The sequence below is a fragment of the Hemitrygon akajei genome, chromosome 19 (genome assembly GCF_048418815.1).
Source record: "Hemitrygon akajei chromosome 19, sHemAka1.3, whole genome shotgun sequence".
NCBI classification, from domain to species: Eukaryota; Metazoa; Chordata; class Chondrichthyes; order Myliobatiformes; family Dasyatidae; genus Hemitrygon; species Hemitrygon akajei.
In genome coordinates this window covers 48,749,424-48,770,705 of record NC_133142.1, presented here as the reverse complement: position 1 = coordinate 48,770,705, position 21,282 = coordinate 48,749,424, and the positions used below count along the sequence as shown (strand labels likewise).

The 21,282-nt window shown below is 40.2% G+C and overlaps 1 protein-coding gene across 9 annotated transcripts in view; it reads left to right on the top strand.

Annotated features, from left to right (window-relative positions):
- itpr1b (inositol 1,4,5-trisphosphate receptor, type 1b) overlaps positions 1–20,454 on the top strand; it is a 532,858-nt gene extending 512,404 nt beyond the window's left edge. For all 9 annotated transcript variants that reach the window (XM_073072453.1, XM_073072460.1, XM_073072457.1 and 6 more), the window contains 2 exons: positions 642–803; positions 19,460–20,454. In XM_073072453.1, coding sequence (XP_072928554.1) covers positions 642–803; positions 19,460–19,546 — 249 coding nt within the window. In that variant the 3' untranslated portion in view covers positions 19,547–20,454. The remainder of the gene's footprint in view (positions 1–641; positions 804–19,459) is intronic.
- Positions 20,455–21,282: the final 828 nt, after the last annotated feature.

The following is a 21,282-nucleotide window of genomic DNA, read 5'->3' as shown; positions in this document are numbered from 1 at the left end:
TCCCCACTCTGGCTGTCCCTTTGCCTCTTTGCCCCTCACCTGCCTATCACTTCCCCGGTGCCTCTCTTCCTTCCCTTCTCCCTCAGTCCACTCTCCTCTCATTATCAGATTCTTTCCTCTCCAGCTCTTTACCTTTTCCACTGACCACTTCATAGTTTCTTATTTAATTGCCTTTCCCCTACCCACCTGGCTTCACATTATCAACTTCTAGCTTGTACTCCTCCACCTCCCCCCCACCACCTTTGGCTTCTTCCCCCTTCCTCTCATGTCCTGAAGAAGCGCCTCGGCCCAAAAAGTCAACTGCAAAAATTCATTTCCATAGATGCTGGCTGACCTCCAGCATTTTGTGTGTGTTACAAGGTGCATATCCCAATTGTCTGTTGCTCCTAGCATTCTATGTGGTAAAGTCAGTGGGTCTGGGAATCTGAAATAAACAGAAAAAGTAGGAAACACTCAGCAAATCTGTCGAAAGAGGTACAGTTAACATTTCCGGCCAAGACACCTTCATCAGAGCAGATTAACAATTATTTTCTTTTGTGCCGTGAATGTGACAACCTTACAGTATTCTAGTTCTCTCCAGTATTTTACAAGCCTTCACACTCAATACTTATTACACCCTCTGATCTTTTCTTCTCTTTCAGGAACGGAACCTGGACTGGTTTCCCCGTATGCGTGCCATGTCGCTTGTTAGTAGTGATGCAGAGGGAGAGCAAAATGAGCTGAGGAACCTACAGGAGAAACTGGAGTCTACGATGAAGCTAGTCTCAAACCTATCCGGCCAGCTGTCAGAGCTCAAGGAGCAGGTAAACAGTGGCTTCTCGTGTTTCTCAGTGTGAACTATCGGCAATAATTTTGCTGGCATAGAAATGCTGGATGAAACCGCTGAGACTTGGTAGAGAGTGTAAAGTCTGGAAAGTACCAACAGATGGGCTGTGCTGCCGAGTATATCCAGCATTTTCTGTTTTTATTTCAGTTTTCCTACAACTCTGGTTTTGTTTTTGGCTCACCGTAGAAGAGGTTTCCCTGCCTGTTTGCTTGGACTCAGCAGATCAACATCCTTCCGTAGTTCAAAAGAACATTTGATTTGCAAGCTATCTAATTTGCCTCCCAAATGCCCTACAAATCTTTCTGTTTGAGTATTTATCACATTTGAATCTGCTTCCACTAAAAATCTACAAGTTCTGATTACTGACCTTCCAACAGTGAAAATCAATTTCTGATCATTTACTTTATCAAAGCCCTTCATAATTTTGAATATTAAATCTCCCCTTAACCTTCTCGCTTCTAAGGAAAATGTAAGTTTCTAGGTGTCTACATAACAGTGCGGTCATTCGGGTGCTATTTCACGTGATCCGAAAATTCTATGCTGTCCGAAGATCTTCCTTTAAATCTTCCCTTTCTAATAGCTGTGTTTCCAATTCTATATTGAGAAGTATATTTCTACATGTTTATGTTGAAATTTGAACGGCAAGCCTATGAAGTTGGTGCCAAAAAGTTCAGAATTAGATTTATTTATCACATGCACATCAAAACATAGAGTGAAATGTGTCGTTTGTATTGACAACCAACCTAGGAGTGTGCTGGGGGCAGCCCGCAAGTAAGGGTGTCAACATAGCCTGCCCACAATGTTCAGCAGAACAATACAGAACACAGCAAAACAGAACAACAACAGCAAAACAAGCCCCTTTCAGTGCTACCCTCCCAAGCACTCAGACAATTCTTCCCACTACAGGACAGCCCTCCAGTTTCCAAGCTTCAGCCATCAGACTTAGCTTCCACACTTCCGATCAACCTTTGGGCTCCAATCTTTGATCCCCAGACCAGCCAACTGTGCAGAAGGACTGGATCGTATTGTTGCCCCCATGTTGTTCTCTCAGTGATTCCATATGTCAATAGACAGTAGGTGCAGAAGTAGACCATTCGGCCCTTCGAGCCTGCACCGCCATTCTGAGATCATGGCTGATCATCTACTATCAATACCCGGTTCCTGCCTTGTCCCCGTAGCCCTTGATTCCCCTATCCATAAGATACCTATCTAGCTCCTCCTTGAAAGCATCCAGAGAATTGGCCTCCACTGCCTTCCGAGGCAGTGCATCCCAGACCCCCACAACTCTCTGGGAGAAGAAGTTTTTCCTTAATTCTGTCCTAAATGACGTAGCCCTTATTCTCAAACCATGCCCTCTGGTCCTGGACTCTCCCAGCATCTGGAACATATTTCCTGCCTCTATCTTGTCCAATCCCTTAATAATCTTATATGTTGCAATCAGATCCCCTCTCAATCTCCTTAATTCCAGCGTGTACAAGCCTAGTCTCTCTAACCTCTCTGCGTAAGACAGTCCGGATATCCCAGGAATTAACCTCGTGAATCTACGCTGCACTTCCTCTATAGCCAGGATGTCCTTCCTTAACCCTGGAGACCAAAACTGTACACAATACTCCAGGTGTGGGCTCACCAGGGCACTGTACAAATGCAAAAGAATTTGCTTGCTCTTGTACTCAATTCCCTTTGTAATAAAGGCCAACATTCCATTAGCCTTCTTCACTGCCTGCTGCACTTGCTCATTCACCTTCAGTGACTGATGAACAAGGACTCCTAGATCTCTTTGTATTTCTCCCTTACCTAACTCTACACCATTCAGATAATAATCTGCCTTCCTGTTCTTTCTCCCAAAGTGGATAACCTCACACTTATTCACATTAAACGTCATCTGCCAAGTATCTGCCCACTCACCCAGCCTATCCAAGTCACCCTGAATTCTCCTAACATCCTCATCACATGTCACACTGCCACCCAGCTTAGTATCATCAGCAAACTTGCTGATGTTATTCTCAATGCCTTCATCTAAATCGTTTACATAAATCGTAAACAGCTGTGGTCCCAATACCGAGCCCTGTGGCACCCCAGTAGTCACCACCTGCCATTCCGAGAAACACCCATTCACCGCTACACTTTGCTTTCTATCTGCCGACCAGTTTTCTATCCATGTCAATATCTTCCCCCCCAATGCCATGAGCTTTGATTTTACCCACCAATCTCCTATGTGGGACCTTATCAAATGCCTTCTGAAAATCGAGGTACACTACATCCACTGGATCTCCCTTGTCTAACTTCCTGGTTACATCCTCAAAAAACTCCAATAGATTAGTCAAGCATGATTTGCTCTTGGTAAATCCATGCTGGCTCGGCCCAATCCTATCACTGCTATCTAGATATGCCACTATTTCATCTTTAATAATGGACTCTAGCATCTACCCCACTACTGATGTTAGGCTGACAGGACGATAGTTCTCTGTTTTCTCCCTCCCTCCTTTCTCAAAAAGTGGGATAACATTAGCCATTCTCCAATCCTCAGGAACTGATCCTGAATCTAAGGAACATTGGAAAATGATTTCCAATGCATCCGCAATTTCCAGGGCCACCTCCTTTAGTACCCTACGATGCAGACCATCTGGACCTGGGGATTTGTCAGCCTTCAGTCCCATCAGTCTTCTCAACACAGTTTCCTTCCTAATGTCAATCTGTTTCATTTCCTCTGTTACCCTATGTCCTTGGCCCATCCATACATCTGGGAGATTGCTTGTGTCGTCCTTAGTGAAGACAGATCTAAAGTACTTATTAAATTCTTCTGCCATTTCTGTTTCCCATAACAATTTCACCCAATTCATTCTTCAAGGGCCCAACATTGTTCTTAACTATCTTCTTTCTCTTCACATACCTAAAAAAGCTTTTGCTATCTTCCTTTATATTCCTGGCTAGCTTGCGTTCGTTCCTCATTTTTTTCTCCCCGTATTGCCTTTTTGGTTAAGTTCTGTTGTTCCTTAAAAATTTCCCAATCATCTGTCCTCCCACTCACCTTAGCTCTGTCATATTTCCTTTTTATTAATGCTATGCAATCTCTGACTTCCTTTGTCAACCACTGTGGCCCTTTTTCCCCCCTTTGAATCCTTCCTTCTCCAGGGGATGAACTGATTTTGCACCTTGTGCATTATTCCCAAGAATACCTGCCATTGCTGTTCCACTGTCTTTTCTGCTAGGATATCCGTCCATTTAACTTTGGCCAGCTCCTCCCTCACGGCGCAATAGTCTCCCCTGTTCAACTGCAACACTGACACCACTGATCTGCCCTTATCCTTCTCAAATTGCAGATAAAAACTTATCATATTATGGTCACTACCTCCTAATGGCTCCTTTACTTCAAGATCGCTTATCAAATCCTGTTCATTACACAAGACTAAATCCAGAATAGCCTTGTCCCTGGTCGGCTCTCGTACAAGCTGTTCCAAGAATGCATCCCGTAGGCACTCTACAAACTCCCTATCCTGGGGTCCAGCACCAACCTGATTCTCCCAATTCACCTTATTAAGACTGATTGTTGGCTCCTAAACTAAATTCTTAGTGCTTCAGCAACAAAGTGTTGAATAGACCATTGTGCTGTGGTCATAGCGACTGATGGTCTTCCACATAAAGGGTTCTATTTGCATTCTCCTGATTGCAGAAGTTATTTACTGGATGTGAAACTGCTCCATTTAACTGTCCCTTTTTCCCCAGACACCCACCCTCTACCCACAAGATCAAGTTCAGCCTGGTGTTTGGGTGAAGTCTGTTATTTGCAAACTTTGGCCTACAAAGCCCAGTAGGAATTGTTTAATTTTTTTTTAATTGGCAAATGTTGAGGCAGGGAAAATATTGAAAAGTTAAACTGATAAATTTCACTTGAATGGCCATGGGAGTTAATGGAGCAGAAGAGAGGTGAGAGTGAATTTCACTGGGCAGAGGGTGGTGAACCTGTGGAATTCATTGTCACAGGCAGCTGTGGAGACCATGTTATTTGGTATATTTAAAGCAGAGGTTGATACATACTTGATTAGTAAGGGTGTCAACAGTTATGGGAGAAGGCAGGAAAATGGGTTGAAGGGGATAATAAGTCAGCCATGATGGAATGTCAGAACAGACTCGACGGACTGAATGGCCTAATTCTGCTCGTATATCTTATGGAGCATAGCCTGCCACTTTACATTATTCTTCTGAAGCCATGACTGACAAATCTAAAATTGTGTGGATGAATTTTTTGACTTGATTATAGAGATTTTGCAGCAATCCAGCATCCCCCATGTTGAAAATATAATTAAGATGAAAAATGTGCACTTAATTCATGCTCATTTGACGTCTTTGGGATATTCAAAGGTACCTTTTGAGTTTAGTGTTAATGTTGCTTGTCAGTTAGTTCAACTGAGATCGGCAACTCTGTTATAAATATATAAGTCTGCCCAAGATGTATAGGAGAGTTCCTGCAGTTAGTTGTTCTCTTTTCGGCCATTGATCTTTCACATCCACCTCAGCAGGTGGTCGAGGTTTGGGGATTTCTAGTCTGAAAGCAATTCTCTAACAATGCAGCACTGTCCTGACGTCACAGCCTTGTGCTACATTGAGCTTTTGGACTTCTGGACTCTTGAAAGCAGGTGGGTGTGATTCAAACTGACGCCCAGTTAAAGTGATGTGCTTCTGTTTCTCCATTGAATGAAAGGGCAAGGGAAGCAGAAATTTTCAAACAATTAAAAATCTATTCTAGCACAGAGGCTGGAAACCTGAAATAAAACCAGAAAATACTCATCGTCTGAGGTGACATTTCCCTGTGTCCACAGGTGCTGCCTGACCTCCTGAGTATTTCTGTTCTGTTTTTATTTCAGATACTAGCATTTGCAAATGCTCGATTTTCTAACTGGGATTCGCTTTTTTTTATTGTAACCAATTATTCAATTTAACAGTGCTGCACCGCACCTGTTTCTAACTTGGTGCGATCACTTTCATTCAAGTGATTTCTATTGCAATTTCTTTCTGTTCAGTTTCCACATTTTTTTTTGAAATAATACAAAACCAAATCCACTTGAGAGGAAAAAGGAAGTATTTTCATATTGTCAGTCTTCACGATGCTAAAAATGGTTTCATGCTTTCTTTCACCTGCCAAAAAAATCTAGACACAACCAAGACATTGTACCTCATGTGACATGTTAACTGCGACAGAACCTGCAGATCGGTTCCGTTTATTTTCCACCCAGACATACTTCCCTAAAAGTAATTTTATTCTTTTTGTACTGTTTAGCATTAACCCTTTGGATTCTTGCTTCTGCCTCCACACCGAGTATTGAAAATACACCATTACTGTCTTAGAATGGGGGGAAGAAATTTTAGAAATTCTCCTTGCAGGCTGCCCCTAGCATATCCTTGGGTGTGTTGGTTGTTGTTATGCAAATGATGTACTTCATAGTATGTTTTGTTGTACATGTAATTAATACACTCAGCAGCCACTTCATTAGGTACCTCCTGTATCTGATAAAGGAGCCACCATGAGTATATTCATGATGAGCTGCTCCTGTTGCCCATTCACTTCAAGATTTGGCATGTTGTGCATTCAGGGAAATTCTTCTGCATACCACAGTTGTAATGCATGATGATTTGAGTTACTGATGTCTCCTATCAGCTTGAATCAACTTGGCCATTTTCCCCAGACATCTCTCATTAAACAAGGTGTTTACGCCCTCAAAACTACCATTCTCTTGATTTCTTGTTTTAGTTTTTTTTTCCTTATTTCCCCTTAAACACAAGAGACAGTTGTGTGTGGAAAATTCCAGGAGATCAGCAGTTTCTGATATACTCACCCCCCCCCCCCCACCCGGTCTAGCATTAACAATCATTCCAGTCAAAGTCACTTAGACCCTATTTCTTCCCCATTCTGATGTTTGGTCTGAACAACAACTGAACATCTTGACCATGTCTACATGCTTTTATGTATTGAGTTGCTGCCACAGGATTGGCTGATTAGATATTTGCATTAATGAGCAGGTGTACATATGTATGTAATTAACTGGGGATTCAATGTAAATCTGAATCCAATATCCTAGTTTTTGAAAATAAATTATTGCTGAGAGCCTGTGTTGATAAATAAGCTCTCTAAATCATGTATTAATTCAAAATATTTCTCCACAGAACCATCCTGTGCCATCCCTCCCTAACTCTATGCCGATAACAATTTGGAATTCAGAGGATGGGCACTTCCTTGTTGATTACATAGGTTAAGTTATTACCATTTTGAAGCATCAGTTGTTCCATTAGGAAATTGGAACATTAAGCACTTAAAGTCTTTACTTGATCAATGACTACCCAATGGGTTGAAGCCATTGAAGAAAGTGATGTAGATGGAAGAGCATTTGAGGCCTTGCAAGGGAATCTAATAATTTAAGGATCAGACTGGAAGTTAAACCTTGATTACCGCAAGTGGGACAAGACAAGGAAAGGGAGATCTACCTGTGAGTTCAGGATTTGTGTACAAGCAAAAGGTTTCACTATCATGGAGCATGCTTTATAGATCTGGTGAAGTCCAAACCAAAGGCACTGCCCTGACCTGAATAGGAATTACAGCAATATCCTTGTGGCAAGGTTACTGGGAAGGCTTTAAGCCAATATATCAGAGTGAAGAAGGTGTTGAAAGCTAAAGAAGGAGCAGAATGAATAAACTGTTTAAGTAGAGACATAAAGTTCAACTGAATTATAAAATTTAAAAAACCACCAGAAGAGAAAGTAAAAGGAATGACTTAGGGGATTGGATCAGCATTTCTTCAGTGAGCTGCCCTTCGTATCGCAATAGAACCAACGGGAGGGTTGATAGGAAAGGACAGTGAGCTGAAAGGAGAGACTGAGTGTCATACTGTGGAAGTGTTAACAATTATGATAGATTTTGAGAGTTTAGACACACACACAGTTAGAAGTTACTGCCCTTAAATTATATCAAGAATTTTATAGGTGCTCTATCACTGCTAATAAAAATTACAAAGAAATCTTCAGTTGTGAGGTTCATAGAATAACATTAGTGGGTTTTCTTGTTTTTATGCCTTGATAAAGCTGACATTGTAGTCTTCAGTGCAGCTATCTCTATTGATCTAGTACAATTCCTTGCAGCTACCAGCAGTTAGCATAGAATTTGTGATCTCTTCAGTTAAAAGGATAAGAAATGATAGAAGCTACACACTCCCTTGCTGCTGGATATAGACAATAGACAGTAGGTGCAGGAGTAGGCCATTCAGCCCTTCTAGCCAGCACCGCCATTCACTGTGATCATGGCTGATCATACACAATCAGTACCCTGTTCCTGCCCTCTCCCCATATCCCTTGACCCCGCTATCTATGAGCTCTATCTAACTCTCTCTTGAATGCATCCAGAGACTTGGCCTCCACTGCTTTCTGGGGCAGAGCGTTCCACATATCCACCACTCTCTGGGTGAAAAAGTTTTTCTGCATCTCTGTTCTAAATGGCCTACCCCTTATTCTTAAACTGTAGCCTCTAGTTCTAGACTCACCCATCAGCAGGAACATGCTTCCTGCCTCCAGCGTGTCCAATCCCTTAATAATCTTATATGTTTCAATCAGATCCCCTCTCATCCTTCTAAATTCCAGTGTATACAAGCCCAGTCGCTCCAATCTTTCAACATATAACAGTCCCGCCATTCCGGGAATTAACCTTGTGAACCTACGCTGCACTCCCTCAATAGCAAGAATGTCCTTCCTCAAATTTGGAAACCAAAACTGCACACAATACTCCAGGTGGGGTCTCACCAGGGCCCTGTACAGCTGCAGAAGGACCTTAACCTCTTGTTATAAAAGCCAGCATGCCATTAGCTTTCTTCACTGCCTGCTGTACCTGCATGCTTGCTTTCATTGACTGATGTACAAGAACACCTAGATCTCATTGTACTTCCCCTTTTCCTAACTTGACTCCATTTAGATAGTAATCTGCCTTCCTGTTCTTGCCACCAAAGTGGATAACCTCACACTTATCCACATTAAACTGCATCTGCCATACATTTGCCCACTCACCCAACCTGTCCAAGTCACCCTGCATTCTCATAACATCCTCCTGACATTTCACACTGCCACCCAGCTTTGTGTCATCAGCAAATTTGCTAATGTTATTTTTAATCCCTTCATCTAAATCATTAATGTATATTGGATAATAAATGGATGTATCATTGAGGGAAGGGGTCGGAAGGGTAGAGTGCTGAAAACAGTGCCCAAAGGTGATGATTTTTCTAAGCCAAATCACTCTTGCCATAGAGAACTTTGTAAAGATTGACTGTACTTGACTGTGAAGTCTGGTGACCACTGAGGCATTCATGAGGATATACTCAACCCACCCCCCCCCCCCCCCCCCGGTTCAATCAAGCCGAGAATGGCATTGATCAGACATACAGGGGAAATGCAATTCAGGCACATGATAAGCTGTGTTTGTCGTCATCTGTGGTCACATGTCTGAGGACAAAGAATGCAGTTTGACTGCTGGTTCTTTAACAAGAAAGGTTTTGGAAGAAATAGGTTTCGTAAAACCTGCTGGTTGAGTGAGTTGGAAGAACTGTTGCTTTTCAGAGAAGTGAAGTTGAAAGCACCAGACAGATTTTCATTGTTGCACCACTGCTGACATCATCTGGGGAGTTTTGCGTCAGAAGAAAGGTATCAGGACAGAAGAAAATCCTACTGTATGGTTAGAAGTCAAATTTCCCCACAAGCACTAAGACATCATAAAAACTGTACCATGTTACTTTCATCCAGATTATATGATTTTCAACAGCATTGCAGATTTTAATATGCAAACAAATTTCTGAGCAAAGTATTTCCATTAATGGGAAACTGCACCGTATATGAGAGTATTTTCATATAGGTTAAGAAAGAGTACATCAAAGAGTAGAGTTCCATGCAGAAACAGAGAGCTTAAAACCAAAGAAACAAATGATAATAAATTGCTACTGCTAATATTTTGTTCTGACATCATTAAGAAATATAAAAAAGTAACTCAAGAGCTGGAAACAGAGAAGAGAAAAGTTCAAAGGGAAACTTGAAAGGCTTGATGAAGAGCAAGGAAATTGGAAAGTTTTATTAAACCAGTAAGAAGTTAAAGAACAATTAAAGATGGCAAGGCACCTTGGGAGAAGCAACAAAACTAATGGCATTGAAAGTAATGGAAATAATAAACATTTTGCAGTAGTTTTTCTTTTCCTCAAATGATGGTAAAGGGGAATGTATGTGTCCTGAGCGAGGGAATGGAACGATGGTCAAAGAGATTCCAAAAAATAATTAATAGCTAAGTAACAGGACCCAGCATGGCTCAATATGCATCAATACAGGTGAAAGCGAGGGGACAAAAAACCCAGTTGTAATTTCTTTTAACTAATTAGCTATAAGACCATGAGACATACAAGCAGAATTAGGCCATTCAGCTCATCGAGTCTGCTCCTCCATTCCATCATGGCTGATTTATTATCCCTCTGAACCCTATTTTTCTGCCGTCTCCCCATAACCTTTGATGCCCTTACCAATTAGCAACCTATCAATCTCTGCCTTAAATATACCCAGTGGCTTGGTTTCCACAACCGTCCATGGCAATGAATTATACAGAGTCACTGTCCTCCAGCTAAAGAAATTCCTCCTCATCTCTGTTCTAAAGGGATGTCCTTTAATTCTGAGGCTGTGCCCTCTGGTCCTAGACTCCTCCACTATAGAAAACATCCTCTCCGCATCCACTGTATCTTGGCCTTTCAATATTAGATAGCTTTCAATGAGATCAGCACCCCCCGCCCCCCGCATTCTTCTACCATGAGTGTAACTTCTGTTGTGGGATTGAAAGATAACTTCGAATTGAAAACTGAAAAAAAAATCTGGTCTAATTTTGGATAACCTTAGACAAGAATTATTTGTGGCAACTCAAATAATTCATAATTCAGGACGAAAGAATGAAAATAGTGTGTATATGTATGGAAAGAAACTGATCAAGGACCACCCTGCGAAGACTTGCTGAAGACAACTCTTAGCAAATCTTCTGTTGCATTTTTCTTGAAGGTAGTAGATAGATAGATAGATAGATACTTTATTCATCCCCATGGGGAAATTCAACATTTTTTCCAATGTCCCATACACTTATTGTAGCAAAACTAATTACATACAATACTTAACTCAGTAAAAATATGATATGCATCTAAAATCACTCTCTCAAAAAGCATTAATAATAGCTTTTAAAAAGTTCTTAAGTAGTTTACTTAAATACATTGAGTCCTAACCCCGGCACTTTAACATAGGCAAAAGTAATTCAATTAATTGTGTGGAAATGCAAGACTATAGATTGTGGAATCTTGAGCAACACACAAGCTGCTGGAGGAACTCAACACATCAGGGAGCATCTATGGGAGGAAGTGGGCAGTCGATGTTTTGGATTGAGACCCATTTGAACTGAAAAGAATAATGAAAGGTGGTAGTAGCTGGATTTTCACGTACAGATTAAGGGTCCCAATCTGAAATGCCATCTGTCCATTTCCCTCTATTGATGCTGCTTGATATGCTAAGTTCTTCCAGCCCTTTATGTGTAGCTCAATGAACTGTATTCCAAAAAAAAGGAGTTTCCTGCTGGAGATGTTATATGAAGCATAATGTAGCCATGTGAGGTGGATGGAGAGAATAAGTTACAGCAGTAAAAGTATATGTCTTGAACTGAGATAAGATGGTAAATTGTGGCTCACAGTTATTTGAGATACTTGGGAATTTGGATATTATTATTATTGTTGGTCAAGAATAGCTAATTCAAGAATTGCAACATAGAGTGAGTTTTCTGAAGGGTTACAGGAAATCCCAAGGTAACAAAATGGGAAGGTAGTTGGCAAATACAGTTCAGTAAAGTGTGAAGTATTGTAAGGTACATCAACAATCAGAAGTGGTAGAGTTTTAAAGGAGTAGTGGAACCTTGATATACATGATTAGAGGTCATCAAAACCTCATACCAGGTTGTGAGGTAACATAAGAAGGTAACATAATTGTTGGTCTTGCAACTGCAGTTGCAGAGTACAGAAGTGTAGAAGATTACTGTTAAGCTTGCCCAGCTCTTTTCTTAGGCTAAAGTATTGTAGGAAGCTTTGACAAAAGATATGGAGGTCCTGAAAAAAGCTGGATTGTTGATTAAGCACTGTACTTCAGGTGAAAGTTTGCATCAGGTTGTTCTCCACAGAAGTGAAATGGTGAAGGATTGGTAATCCGTGGGTCTTTGGGATCATGAAGTATTGTTATGGGATGAATAATAGTCTCTAGTTATTATCACATGGAAGATCTTTGTACAAGGGTAAAGGTACTTTTCTGTACTGACTGATGAGTCAGCATCTGGAATGTTGTGCACAGGTCTTTACACCCTTGGTAAGGAAGGTTGCATATGCAACAGGGAAGGCAACAGAGGTTCAACTGTTTGACTCCTGGGATCGTGGATGTGGTAATATAAGGAGAGATTAAGAAGAATGAGTTTAGAAAGTGACATGGGGCATATAAAATTCTTGGAGCTTGGCTGGGCAGTCTAGAGCCAGATATCACATCCATTTAGGGTAGGGATGTGGACAATTTTTTTCCACCTAGAGAGGAGGGAATATTAGTGAGTTTCTACTGAAGAGGAACAGGGGCTCAGTCATGGAGTTATGTTCAAGACTGAGTAAGAGAACTTTTGGAAATTAAGGAAAGTTGAGCCGGCCATGATTTTACTGAATGGCAGAACAGTTCAAGGAGCTAAATGGGCTAACTCCCCTTTGGGTTCTTTTGAATTTAAAGTTGCTGTTTTTTTTGATTTTCTTCTTCCAATCTTAGTCTTTTTTAAATCGATGGTAACAGGATCTGTAAAAAAAAAACTCCATAGCAAAACGCACGTTCATAAATAAAATGCATCTTGTATGTAATGGTGATTAAGAAGAGAAGCTTAAAGGTGGATATGACTCATTTTGTAACCTGCAAGAACTGAAAATAAATGGCATTTACAGTAAACTCAACCCTTGAATGTGTAACATGAAACTGAGGATCTCCTGCCCAATCTGGCTCCTGCATAAAATCACAGTTTATCTGTTGTCTCAGTGAATGCAGCAGCTACAAATTCCTCTAACAGCCCTGATTAAAGCCTGCTGAAAACTTAACCAAACAATATTGAGCTCTCATTTTGCACTTCACTCTTCTGATTGTCAAACACTTTTTTTCCTCCTCATTGGCCATGGTAAGTTTTTTTTGTTCACAGTCACTTTTGATTTTAGTTATTAAGGTGAATGCTTTTTTTTCCTCTCCTTTTCCCCAAAAATTGAACACCACGTTTTGGTAAGAGAGGACTTTAAATATATGATTGATAAGTTTTATATACCTTGTATTACCGAAAGTAAAATTTACGCCTTTCCTGGCTGATTACTGTCTATTTATCCATCAAACATGGAGATTGCTTCAGCTGCAGGAAGGACTGAGGTCACTTGCTAAACATATGGTTTAGAGTTACAGTGTATGTGAGTCTGTGGGTAAAATAAGATGTATTATTCCAGGTTATGCTGCGTCATACAGGTGTAAATGACCGTCTTTTGAGGAAGCAGTTAAAAACGACAGGGTTTCCATAAGCAACGGAAACAGTGACTAATTACAAAACAATTGAAATGAATAGAACTTTGTAGTTTTCTCAAATGTTACAGTGGCACAAAGAAAGTTTCTCTCTTCACTATCACTGGAAAGAAACTGGAAAGTGAATGCTGGTTGGTCTGCAGTTCCAGTAAACCAGCTTAATGCTGTTGTGCGGAAATGTAGGAGGAACTCTTGTTCACTGTAGGAGTGAAACGTAGACCTGTGCACCTTCTCCATGACGGTGGTACTTTTAGTACATCTCCATCGTGCTTTCCCTTTTTGAAGAAGAGTTGTGCCATGGTTCTGCAAGGTGTGATGTCTGTCTAAAATCCGGGTCGTTACGATTGATATCAAAATATCCTTTTAGTTCAAATCGGTCTGTTCAAAATTTCTCCCATTTCTAGATGGAACACTTGCTGAATTTAATTAGAGTTTTAAAAAGTTAATGGCCATTGTCTTCTCCGACATGTAATGGTACAAGTCGAATAACTTGTATTTCACATGGAATGGAAATGTCAAGTACCATCCACACTTAGAAAAATATTGGTCACTACCCAGTTAGTACTCTTTGCCAAATGATTGAAACCAATTTAAGATAATAAAGCTCAAAGAATAACCGATTTTTCATTGATTTTGATGTCATCCAACCTGCTATACTTTTCCTTTCATCTCCTTTGCTAAAAGAGAGATGAAAATTAAAATGTTTCTGTTAAACTTAAATGAGTAGTAAAAATGAAAAGGAGTCAATCAGATTAGAGTGCATTAATAATTATGGAATAAATTTGCACTATACAAGACTGATCCAGTTTTAATCCAAGAAAAACAGAATTTGCAGATTAAAAGCAAAAACCAACAAGTGTTCTGCTAATGTCAGACACTAAGGTTACAACTAACTGTCTCCTGCCCACTCCCCTTCCTCTCCTGAAACCCATTTGAGGTATTCTGATGATAAGGTAGTTGGCTTAGAATTGCATTTTCTGGTTGGACAATCTATCTCAGGAGGCATAATTCAGTAGCAGTAGTGAACCTTAGGCCTGAGGTTCAATTTCTTTGGACCCTCAGATGTCTCAGCCAGTTCTCAAAAGGCCCCAGACTAGTCATTGTGCCTGAATTTCTTTACCAGTGACTTGATTTGTCTCTCTTAGTCACCAGTTGAAATGCAGTGGATTGGGACATCAATATATTGTTATTTCAGCACTTTGAAATTATTTCTCCCTGTTTAAAATACTAATCACCCCACCACACCTGCAAAGTAATTAGAAAGGCTTAAATTGCTTATGTAGTCTAGATGTGATCAAGTTTACGGATACACAGGATTAGGTGCAGTCCAGTTCACTGTGATGTTGTTCAGGATAGATCATATCAATTATGAAGAGAGATAAGATGGGCTGTTTGATTTTCCTTGGAGTGGAGTTCTGATGGATGTTTTCTAAATTATGAGTGGGAAAGACTGCGAATAGTGGGAATTCTATCCCTGTGGTAGAAGTATCTTAAGTGTCCTCAGAAACATACAGTATCCATACTCGCTCATCAGGCACCACCTTGCCCACCTGTAGAAGAACTTGCAGTACAGCCCTCACCCATCACCCCAGAACCCACAAAACCAGAATGGAAGCAAGACTTCCTTGACTTCAAGGGCCTGATGAAGAAGGGCCACGATTTGTGGGTGGCCAATTGGGTCCTGACAACATTAGCCCAATGCTAATCAACTTCAAGTAATGAAGAAAAGGACTCCTCCACCAGAACCAGGGTCCTTTTGACAAATCATAGTTCTCATTGTTACTATGATCCAGGGCAAAATTTGGTTTCAAACAAGGTCACCTTCATTGTCTGACCATAAATATGGCAAATGTGACTACAAACAGCCAGGTATCAGTAATTATTGTGATGAACTAACCATTCTCTGATCATTCCCAGTCTCTGTATGCTCTGTGATGTTTCAGAACCAATACAAATGCCTGCTTGCCCAGCATCATATATTCCACAGCTCCCTGTAAAAGCAAAGAATTGACCATGAATCACTTCCTCAAAGTTTGCAGGTTTTGCCAAATGCTTAAGTGGGGATCATCCAGAAGCTATTTAAAAATAAAATATCCATAAAGGGCATTGGGATATACTGAAATCATGAGATACATTGTATGAATAGGTATTTTTGATTTCTGAACATCATCTTAAAATTAAGTCTTTTGTTTTCAATACATTGGACAATATTACAAGCCGTTTCTACAAACTGGCTTCCACTTGATATTAACTACTCTGATGCCAGTACCCCAGAGGTGTTTGACAGTTGTTGGCATTGCAGAATTTCCAAATTCCACTTTCAGACCAAACCTCCTGCACCTTGTCTCTAACTCTGGAAATGGTCAGAAATTTCAGGACCGCTAGCAAAAGTCCGCTAAAAGTTAAGAACTGTTTTAAAGGCATGCTGCGTTATCCAGCTTCCTGTAGTAGATCTTACTGAAGGAAACAGAGTTCCTCTTGAGTTGTTGACTGAACTTCACCATGGTTTAGAAATAATGCTGTAAGCTACTGCAAGCCACTTTTACCTTGAATTGTGAAATAAAATACTTCCGATACTTCAGTCTCAATCCAGAAAGGAAGCCTAGCAAGTGTTCTTTCAGATAGTTTTGAAATAGCACTTAAGGGTTTTTGGCTTCCATGAATGATCTTTAATAAGCCCAACATGTTCTCCTACCCTGCCCCTCCAATCTTTACCCCACCCCAAAAGAAATATTTTGTTTCAGAAACCTAGGTAAGAGGGAAAGAGGAGTGTGGAGAAATTAGGAATAGAAAGGATGTGATTGCAATTAAGGGGAGATTCATAGGGATGTTGCCTGGATCAAAGGTATTTATTTACGGGAAGAGATTGGATTAGCTGTGTTTGTTTCTACTGGAGTGATGGAGGTGGTGAAGTGACTTGAAAGGCATGTGTAAAATTTTGAATGGCAGAGACAGGGTAAACAGAATGGTTTTGGTAGAAGTGTCAAAAACAAGAGGGTATAGATTTAAAGTGAGAGGAAGGAGTTTTATTGATTCATGGGTTAAGTTTTTATTTGACACAGTGGTTGATATATGGAACTTGCTGCCAGAGGAAGCAGTGGAATTCTATAGAATCACAATAATTAAGAAACATTTACAGTAGATGGGCATTTAAATAGGTGAGGTATAAAGGGATTGGCAATTTGGTTTATTATGGTCACATATACTGAGGAGCAGTAAAAATCTTGCATACTGCCAATACAGATAATTTCATTCTTAAAGAGCAGAATAAAGTGTTACCATTACAGGGAAAGTGCAGATAGACAAGAAGGTGCAAGGTCATTATAAGGTAGATTATGTGGTCAAGAGTTCATTTTATTGTACTAGGAGAACATTCAGTAGTCTTCTAACAGTGAGATTGAGGCTGCCCTTCAGCCTGGTGGTATGTGCTTTCAGACGGCTGTATCTTATGTCTGACACAGACCTAATGCAAGCAAATAGTAGATGGCCAAAATGATGGCATGGACTTTGTGGGCCAAAGGGCCTTTTACTGTGCGGTAGGAATTTGTAATTCTGTTTTCCCTTGCTGCAGCACTCCTAATCTGAACACAACTCAAAATTTTTGCATGCCCCTATTGAACTTGGCCAAAATGAAGTCTATAGGTTGTTTTAGAAGAGACCTGATGAGCAGAGGACCCTTTGCTTGGAAAGTGCACTGCAAACAAGAGGATGAAAGTTGTATGATGACATGGGCCTTGAGATGCCTGTAGTAGCAAAAACTTAGTTTGAAACAAGTATGCTTGTGTACTCCCCCCTGCAGTCGAATCTATTTTCACCAAAAGATTAAACAAATGTAATTGCCTGAGGTACATACACAGTTGATATTTGCTCATTTGCAGGTCTTCCATCAGAAGAGGCCATTCTTGAAAGTTGCTTCAGGGCATACATCTGCTTTGCTGAGTGGCATGGGAGGGCTCATCAGTGCCAGATTGCTTACATGCATTGTAAAAGGTCCCATCTTGGAAGAGGAGTCGACCTTCTGCTCCTCTGTCCTATTGCACCATTCCTTTGCATCCCGGATGATCTCCTCTATTCTATTTGCCTGCCTCTGCACCTCAAGATCTTTGTCCAACAAAACTCTGCCCATCCAGGGCATTTACCAAGCACTGAACAAATACTGGTGAAACTCAAATGGTCAGGCAATATCTATGGAGGACAATGGACAGTTGTCATTTCAGATCGAGAGCCTCCATCTTGACTGGAATTTCTCTCCCAAGATGCTGCCTGACCACATGATTTCTTCCAGCATTTTGTATGTTGCTCCAGATTCCAGGATCTGTAATCTTCTGTGTCTCCAGGACATTTCCCAGTTCTGTGCATGGAAAAAGTCCTTCTATACATTCATGCTTGTATGTGATTACTCCTTGTTCGGTATTGAATGGATCCCGGTCACATTCCAGTGATTTGAACCATGAGGACAGAAGGAACCATAGGTGCTGTCGTTCACTTGAGATCTGCCTTGGATCCAAAATCATATACCACTATTTCAGAGTTTTCTGTGATTTGACCCTGTGACTTGCCAATATTTAATTCTCAGTAAACAATTATAAAGCACATTATATGCATTTTTTATTACACTGCTACTTTTGGAGCCTGGCCAAATAATTATCTGCAACATGTATCATATTAATTTTGAGGTACAACTTAAAATGTTGCCCATTGGCTGGAAGTTACTTTGGGGCATCTGAAAGGGATGCAAGATGTTTTTGATAAATTCAGGTCTTTCCGTTTCAGTTTTCTCCTGGCCGACAGGTCTCATTTTATGTCCCTTGTTCTTGGTTGCTTTACCAGAAGCAATATTTATCTGTATCATTTCCCTCAATTTCATTTATATCTTCAATATCTCCACACTAGAAAATGTACATTGTTTAATAGGTAGGGTGGACGTCTGATCACTATTCCAGAGACTAATTCAGAGCTTATTTATTGCACAAAATCCTTTCTAAGCGGGAAATATGGGAAAATATTTATTTATGCAGTTACTCAGCATGATGCAAACAACAAATCCTCGTGACATACTGTCAGGCAGTTCCTAGCAACTGGGATTTCACGTAGCATTACTAACATAATTTAGCAACTCAGAGAAAGATTCCAAAAAAAAGGGTCAAAGTGTTGTGATGTGAAAATGAACATTGAACAAATAAGAGAGAATTTGGGGTTAGTTATCACAACTAAAATCTTAATTCACTGATTCCAATCTCCACATGCTTTAGGTTACTTCTGTCTCCTCGTGCTCCATTTTTGTTCATCTCATTTTCTTCGTTCTTCATACTGACTGGCAAAACCCCAGCCACATCCCTCCCAGCTCCAACAAGGCATCTTATTCGTTTCAGAAGGGATCAAGCAACCCACTTTGTAGATGAAGTATGAATAGGTGGTAATAAGGAAGACTATATTGCACTTCATAACATCAACTTCCCTTCCGTGCTTGCCCATTAATTTGGATGTGGTGCACAAGTTATTTAAGAGTGTACCTGTGGACGGACAGTGGCTGAGGAACAGCTGGAGCTCCTCTCCTGTAATGGTTCAGGAAATGTACAAACCTGCAGAACTGCTCCAGAAATATAAATTGTTTATAGGCAATGCATTCTAATTGACCAGCAGCTTGCAATGCTATCTTTTAAAAATGTATAATAGTTTGCCAGGGTAATGTGTACATTTGCCTCCTTATTCACACTGCTATAATGTGAGTCCTGCGAGACTTCAAAGTCTCTCCTTGCCTGCAGTGATCTGTTGAAGCGGCCCGAATACGAGTAATGCCAGGAGGTTGATCTGCCAATATAAATTTGAAGTTCAAAGTAAATTTATTATCAAAGTACGTATATGTCACATACACTACCCTGAGCTTCTGAAATATTATGAAATCCTCTGACTCAAATCCTCTGAGTGGCTTTAATATGCTGTGTTTCTGAGAAAATAAATTACTCAAGAGCTCTAATGGAACTTATGACTTGTGTGTGTGCGTGTTTTTTTTTTCAGATGACTGAACAAAGGAAGCAAAAGCAACGGATCGGTCTCCTCGGGCATCCTCCGCACATGAACATTAACCCACAGCAGCCAGCCTGAAGGAGATGTCGCCATTTTGGATTGAAATAGCTTGGCTCAGGACCTGTCACCCAACTACTGAACCAGTATATGATTTCAAAATGTTTACTTGTGTGCACCATAGGAATAAAAAAAAGACACTTTTTAGTCTCGTGCTACTGTTACCTAGATTCCTAAGGAACTATTTCCTGTCACACTCATTGGGATATTCTGCTTCTATCGCAGCCAAAGATGGAATCATAGGTGTTCTTTAAAGTCTCCCTTGTAAGCAACAGGATTGTGGGCAGTGACAGAGCTGTCTTCTCGTTCTGGGGAGGGGGCCAAGTTTACTCCAAAGGCCCATTGTTGCAACTTTGGGCAGTTTCAAGGGACAACCCCACCTTAATTGTAAGGCCGGGGAGTTTGAAAGGGGAGGGTGCTGATTATCCCCTGCTTGCTCCACTTGTAGCTGTAAAGTAAAATAAAGCACATTTGAGGAACTGACTGTTGGAATAAATGAGTAGGGCAGAGGTTTTTGTATGTACAGAAAAAAATAACTGTGTACCCAGTATTTAATTGTCTTATTTTTGTAAGTTGATGTGCAATATAATTAATGAATATGCAAAATACTCATTATAACTTTGCATTTGTAGATGAACACTGAAGTGTACCACCTGTGAGGAGCCTCCTTGTCTTTTGCTAAATGAATATCCACTTGTTTATTTTCATTGAAGCTGAAAAAAGGATGAATGGAAACCTTTTTGTATATTTGCTGCCTTAGTTTAGTTTTGTATAAGTACCTCAGTTTACAGATGGCAGACAAATCAGTGACCAAGACAGTAGTGTTAATGACTGAAACTATACACAAAGCACTAATATTATACAAACTGAGTGTGATATGACAGTTGTTCAATGCATAAGAAAAGCTATTTAATAAATATATAATGCTGCTTTGGTGTGTGACTTCACTTGCTAGTTTATTTTGGTATCAAAGTAATTTTGCCCTCAATTTGTTCCTCAGTTCACATCTATTCTCTAACGTTATTTCACATGCCTGCCCTTGTTCATTTCCTTTCATTAATAACATTCCAAATACTTTAACTGTTTATACAGAGAATTGGATTTCTTTACCTATGGGTCTTGTAAACCTTTGATGTCTGTATGTATTTGGCTGTTCCAGTATGCTATCAATAAAAGTTTGGGACAGTAAGACAAGACAATAGGCTATGGAGATCTAGAGGCAAAATGGATCTGATGTGCGTGATGGTGCAGATCCAGATGGCTTACTCCTGTTTATGGAAAAAACATTTTTCAATCTCTGATTTTAAAATAGCAATTGGCTTCACATCAATTCCCATTTGTGGAAAAGTTTTTCCAAACTTTGACCACCTTTCTGCATGGAGAAATCTACCTCCACTCCACAGCAGAATTCTGAAGAGTGCCTTTTGACATGTAACTTCATCTCTCAAGGGGAATATGTTAAACATGGAACACTTTCTAAATTATTTTTTTAATACAGTCGGTCAAGATATTCTACTTTGGTAAAATGGATAAGGAAGAACATGAACTACTGTGTATGGGACACTGAACACAAAAAAGAATGAATACATGTAAAATCTCAAATGCCAACTGTTCATTCTGGGCAGCATGTTTTAATTACACAGCACAGAAATAAGCACTTTGATCCAATGAGTCCGCAACAACCAACAAACACCCATTATACTAATTCCATTTTATTTCCCCAATATTCCCACCATTTTACCACTCATGTACACACG